This window comes from Lucilia cuprina, chromosome 6 (genome assembly GCF_022045245.1).
Source record: "Lucilia cuprina isolate Lc7/37 chromosome 6, ASM2204524v1, whole genome shotgun sequence".
Classification (NCBI taxonomy): Eukaryota; Metazoa; Arthropoda; class Insecta; order Diptera; family Calliphoridae; genus Lucilia; species Lucilia cuprina.
In genome coordinates, this window is record NC_060954.1 from 49,751,198 (window position 1) to 49,758,333 (window position 7,136).

Sequence of the window (7,136 nt, forward strand, 5' to 3'; positions counted from 1 at the left end):
ATAGTCTAGTCTATAGTCTAGTCTATAGTCTAGTCTATAGTCTAGTCTATAGTCTAGTCTATAGTCTAGTCTATAGTCTAGTCTTTAGTCTAGTCTATAGTCCAGTCTCCAGCCTAGTCTTAAGTCTAGTCTATAGTCTAGTGTATGGTGTAGTCTGTAGTCTAGTCTAGTCTTGTTTAGTCTAGTTTTTTTTAGTCTTTTAACTAAGTTATAGGAAATTTTTCATTAGCTGATCTATTTTCAAAAAAATTTCCAAAAATAAGGTTATCACTTATTATTGTTGTAACAATATTTTCTGTTTCCGTTCAATAAGTATACCCTTTCATAGTTATGTATGAAAATTTTTAACAATAATTCTTAACACCTTTTATTCTATTCGAAAAGTTATTTAATTTGGTGGATTTCTTAACAATTTGCCACTAAATATTTAAACCTACAATTTTATAAAGAAAACCTGTTGCACTTTTAAAACTCATAAACAAAAAAAAAAGCACACACATGAACTATTAAAGTTATTTTCTTAACGTAGCAATTGAAAGTTGATTATTTAACCATGATATTTAACAGAAATATTTTTGTTGTTTGTTTATTTTTACATTTTTATTAACTTGACCAGCACTTTACAGTCCATAATTTTTAAGTACTAAAAAATTAATATCTACAACTGGGTAATTTTATAATAACAAGTAAAAATAATAACATTCGTATAACCACATGTAGTAAAGATAGTCAAGAAGAAGGAAAAGATGTAATTAACTCACCTGAAGCATTTAATAATTTACAGTTATTAAATATCGTTGTTATTATTAATAATAATAAAGTTATAATGACTTTAATAAAAATGTTAAGAAACATCGTCAACTTGTTCTGCGAAAAATTTATTTTTCTTATTTGACCGACCGTTCTGTGTTTTGAAAATCAAGCAACTGAATTTAAATTTAATGGTTTAAAGTCTAAATATTTGTCGAATAGTACCTAAGATATTGTTATGACAATAATTTATGTTCATTTCGATTTTCATTTCGTTGTATGAATTAAAACTTGTTTTGTTATTTACTAAACTGCAGTTGGTGGTGCAAAGTTTTTGTTTTCTATGATTGTTTGAAAGGCCAAACTATTAAAGAGTGAGTGAGTAAATAAACAAAGACTTTTTAAAGGTGGTGTTAAGACAATCATCTGATCACCTGAGTCTAGTATGTAGTCTAGTCTATAGTCTTGTCTCTAGACCAGACTATAGACTAGACTATATACTAGACTATATACTAGACTATATACTAGACTATAGACTAGACTATAGACTAGGCTATAGACTAGACTATAGACTAGACTATATACTAGACTATATACTAGACTATAGACTAGACTATAGACTAGACTATAAACAAGACTATAGACTAGACTATAGACTAGACTATAGACTAGACTAAAGACTAGACTATAGACTAGACTTTAGACTAGACTATAGAGTAGACTATAGACTTGACTATAGACTAGACTATAGACTAGACTATAGACTAGACTATAGACTAGACTATAGACTAGACTATAGACTAGACTATAGACTAGACTATAGACTAGACTATAGACTAGACTATAGACTAGACTATAGACTAGACTATAGACTAGACTATAGACTAGACTATAGACTAGACTATAGACTAGACTATATACTAGACTATAGACTAGCCTATATACTAAACTAGAATATATACTAGACTAGTCAAGACTATAGGATAGTTTTATATATCAACGAATGCTTAGTTTCTTGCCAGAGACTCAGTTCTGTTTCTAATTTCAAAATTGTCCTGTAGCTTTTTTGACTCATTTTATAGATGACCTATTATCAGAGGTGTTTCCTATTATGGAATAGTTACCAATTACTTAGAGTTAATTATATATTCCCACACTTCTTAAAAATATCCAATCAATCAATTAAAAAGATTTTAAAATTTCAAAGATTTTTCTTTATGAACATTGCATCTTGGACACAGTTAATACAAAATATTAAATAAATTTAAAAGGTTTTAGAAAAAAAAAAAAAATATTGTGGGTTGCACAAACACATATCTATGGTTGACCAGCAAAAATTTTAATCGATTTATATCTTAAACCATTTACAAATATGCATTTCAATATGCAACGAGAGAAAAATTCTTTAAAAAGTAGTTTTCTCTTTTTGCTTATGCTGCTGCTTTTGCTGATGTTGTTGTTATTACCAACAATAATCAACAATGGAATTTCATTTTATTTTTAACCATATAAAGTTTAACTAATCACATAATTACAGACAATTGCTGTGACCTATTTTCAAATGTTGCGGACTGCCACATACATACATATATAAGTGTTCAAGTTTGTGTGTATTAGCTGAGTCTCTCTAATATCTTGAAAAGCATAAATCAAAACCACAATATTTATTTCTTTCATATATGTATATGAGCAAAACTTATAAAATAAGATAAAAATGGGGAAAAATTGCAGAATAATCGTTGGAATTAAAAAGGAAAACCCATGGTTAGGAATTACCACAGCAATATCAACACCAATACCACCATAACATCATAATCATTTTGAGCATTTTGCTAAAACCACCAACATCTTTTTAAATGTTTGTAAACATTAGGACGACTTCAAAATTGTGTTTTAAGGTGAAAAATGATTTTTACCAATTTCAAACCAATAATCCATATTTATATAAGATTATTACGATCACATAAAATTCTATGGCATTTAGTACAGATGTGACTGTAGTCTTAACTAAAGATCTGTTACAAGTCTGGACTTTTAGTCGTACAATAATGCTTTTGATTTTATTTGGATCACATATTTATATGAGAGTGACTGATCATTCGACTCTGAAAAGAATTCTGATCCGTATATCATAACTATCGATGAGGAACCATTAATAATAGCCCCCTTAATTTTTATTTTTCTATCCAACCCACTACAACTGCATTTAAACAAAATGTATCTAAAGAAACGTTTCAACCTGACTAAACACTTGTTTCAGCACTTTTTTATACGTATTTTGTAATTCACTCGTAATTGAACTTAAACTAAACAAACAAAAATAAACCTTATAGTCATGCATGCATGAGACTTAGATGGTCGCAAGTAAGAGTTACAGACAAAAACTAATAAACTTTATAAGGAGTTGTATAAATACATCTTTTTTCGCAACTGGAAGATTACGTCTGACTATCTTGCGGTACATATGCTGTTTAAACAAAAGTGTGTAAATACGAAGGTTGATTAAAAGTTTTAACTACGATAATTATATGTAAACATATCTCTTAATTATTTTTCTTTGCTCTTGACTTTTTTTCAACTAAAGATTAGTGTTTAGTCTAGTCTAGCCTACAGATCAGTTAATAGTCCTCAAGACTATAGATCAGTTTATAATCTTAATTATACATCAGTTAAAAGTTTAGACTATAGATCCGTCAATAGTCTAGACCATAGATCAATTAATAGTCTGTAATCCATAGATATGTCAATAACATGGGGTCTACAGATTACTCAATATTCTGGACTGTGGATCAGATAATAGTCTGGACTATAGATGATCCTATATTCTTTACTACATAATATAGACTCATACACTCTATAGTCTGGACTACAGATCAGTCTATTGGACTATAGATAAGTCTACAGTCTGGACTGTATATAAATTTACATAGTCTGGACTATAGATTAGTCTATAGTTTGTACTATAGAATAGTCTATAGTCTGGACTATAGATTAGTTTATAGTCTGGACTATAGATTAGTCTATATTCTGGACTATAGATTAGTGTGTATTCTGGACTATAAATTAGTCTATAGTATGAATTATAGATTAGTCTATAGTCTGGACTATAGATAAGTCTATAGTCTTGACTATAAATTAGTCTATAGTCTATAGTCTGGACTATAGATAAGTCTATAGTCTGGACTATAGATAAGTCTATAGTCTGGACTATTGATAAGTCTATAGTCTGGACTATAGATAAGTCTATAGTCTGGACTATAGATAAGTCTATAGTCTGGACTATAGATAAGTCTATAGTCTGGACTATAGATAAGTCTATAGTCTGAACTATAGATAAGTCTATAGTCTGGGCTATAGATAAGTCTATAGTCTGGACTATAGATAAGTCTATAGTCTTGACTATAGATAAGTTTATAGTTTGGACTATAGATATGTCTATCGTATGGACTATAGATAAGTCTATCGTCTGGACTATAGATAAGTCTATAGTCTGGACTATAGACAAATCTATATTAGTATATTAATTCTTAAAATTTACCTCCTAACTCTCGTTCATGCGTTCGCTTGTTGGTGCAAAAGTGTTAAAGCGTATGTGTTTTTATTGTTTCTCTCTTAGAGCCTGTTGAAACTATTCCTTGTGCAATAGACATACATATTTAGTTACCATATACTATAAATGCTTATGTTTGATCATGTTTTCCAACCAACCATTCACCATAAATGTAATAAAACCATAAAATTTTTCAAATTCTTGAAGAAACAAAAAGAAAATATGAATAAATACTAAGAAACGTAATAAATTGAACAGCAATGAAGACATTTCAAATATTTATTACCGAAATCAAGTTACAAACAAACGAAATTTGCATTTTGAGTTAATTTTAGTTGTTTTTTGGGAAAAGCAGAGAAACTGATAGTATGGATGGACAGTTTATGGAGTAGAGGGTAATGTTGTAGTATTCCGTTTTTTTGGCAACAAGTGTGAATTATTGGCTGAAAGTATATACATATATGAGGAAAAATTGAAAAATGACTAAAAATTGTTTTTACTACTGTTTTGACTTTTTTTGCAGATCTTTCTTAAAAATAACATATAGTTCAAGGAACACTAGTTCAATAAACTGCTTATTTTAGTGTGTAAGGTAGTTAACATGGTAGAGTCTTTATTGGTTAATATTTATCATGATATATGTGTTTTTTTCTTATATAATTTGATATCATTCATCAACACGAGCATATAGTACTAGTTCCACTGTAGTGAAGTAGGGTATAAAAAGTAATATTTTGTTTTTTTTATTTATTTTCAAGCATGTTAATTGAAAATAATTTTCTAGTGCATAAAACACCAGTAGTCGTACAAATTTGTTTAAAACTGTAAATTATTTTTTCTGGAACATTTACAACTAAAAAATACTAGAAATAAATGCTACCACCAGTACTTATAATGAGAACAACATCAAATAAAAAACAGATAATTTAAATGATTTCTTATTCATACATCTTTTAACGCTGGTTGGTAGGTAGCATGTACAACGGTTGGGGTCTATTTCTCTTTTAGTTTAAATTGTAAATTAATATTGTTGTCCCATATTTAGAAATAAACATTTTATTTATCTTTTTTTCATTTTCAACATTAACACATATTGGTTATACAAACAAATATGTAATTAATTAGTTTTGTTTTTTTTTCTACTGCCTAGTAAATGTTGTCAGTTGCAGATGACAGGAAATAGTTTTACAACTTAACGGTTTTCTAATTGACAACAACTTTTTTTAAATGTCGGGTATTCATTTCTGGCGTTTTTTTGGTAAAGGGGGAATTAGTTTTATTAATAAAGAGCATAATAAATTTGTTTAAAACCCGACAAAACATGCTGTTTTCTGTGGCATAGTTTTAGATTAGACTGCTCTAATAACTTCATAAGAAAAATACTAACGAAATATTTACCCTTATTCAATTACAGAACAAGACCTGGAACTACAACAGAACTACAACAGAACTAGAACAGAACTAGAACAGAACTAGAACGGAACTAGAACAGAACTAGAACAGAACAGAACTAGAACAGAACCAGAACAGAACTAGAACAGAACTAGAACTGAACTAGAACAGAACTAGAACAGAACTAGAACAGAACTAGAACAAAACTTGAAAAGAACTAGAACAGAACTAGAACAGAACTAGAACAGAACTAGAACAGAACTAGAACAGAACTAGAACAGAACTAGAACAGAACTAGAACAGAACTAGAACAGAACTGGAACCGAACTAGAACAGAATTACAAAAAGTACCAGTTAAAGGACGAAAAAGTATTGATATAGTCCTTTGTGTCGGAGTTAAGTACTTATGTCACCCCATTAGCATATTTAATTTTAAAATCATTCGCACGGACAGACTGACGAATATTAAGAACAAACCTTATTTTCCTTTTCAACATTTTTACAAACTTAAACAAAAATTCTCTAACAAACGTAATAAACTAGAACAGAACTAGAACAGAACTAGAACATAACTAGAACAGAACTAGAACAGAACTAGAACAGAACTAGAACAGAACTAGAACAGAACTAGAACAGAACTAGAACAGAACTAGAACAGAACTAGAACAGAACTAGAACAGAACTAGAACAGAACTAGAACAGAACTAGAACAGAACTAGAACAGAACTAGAACAGAACTAGAACAGAACTAGAACAGAACTAGAACAGAACTAGAACAGAACTAGAACAGAACTAGAACAGAACTAGAACAGAACTAGAACAGAACTAGAACAGAACTGGAACCGAACTAGAACAGAATTACAAAAATATCATTTAAAGGACGAAAAAGTATTAATATAGTCCTTTGTGTCAGAGTTAAGTAATTATGTCACCCCGTTAGCATGTTTAATTTTAAAATCGTGCTCACGGACAGACAGACGAATATTAAAAACAAACCTTATTTATTTTCATTTTCAAAATCTTTACAAACTTAAACAAAAAATTCTTTAACAAACGTAATAAATTTATTTAAAAATTTTAATTCATTTCCGTTTTTAACGAAAATCTTATTTAAGTTGTTTATTTGGCTTGTTTGATAATTTATCTCATTTTGTTTAAATTTTTAGAATATTTTTTAAAGTATGTATGTATGTGTGTGTGTACTTTGCTTGTACATAATTGTAATCATTAACTGTCATCACTTCTTTTTTACTATGTGAATGAATTTCTTTTTTTTTCATTTTTCAAATTTTAAGCACGCAACGTTAAAGTTTATTTTAAACATGGAATACGTTTGTTTTTTCACATGTCTACACAATATCATTGCAAAAGTCATCTGAAAAATTATGAATTTTTAGTATTTTTTTTAATTTATTTTGATTTTAATTAAGTGTAAGATAAAGAG

The 7,136-nt window shown here is 28.8% G+C and overlaps 1 protein-coding gene across 1 annotated transcript in view; it reads right to left on the reverse strand.

Moving 5' to 3' along the window:
- The window catches only part of LOC124420644, an 11,806-nt gene extending 10,860 nt beyond the window's left edge, over positions 1 to 946 (reverse strand). The window contains exon 1 of the mRNA XM_046954153.1: positions 762 to 946. Coding sequence (XP_046810109.1) covers positions 762 to 855 — 94 coding nt within the window. The 5' untranslated portion in view covers positions 856 to 946. The remainder of the gene's footprint in view (positions 1 to 761) is intronic.
- Between the last annotated feature and the right edge of the window lie 6,190 nt (positions 947 to 7,136).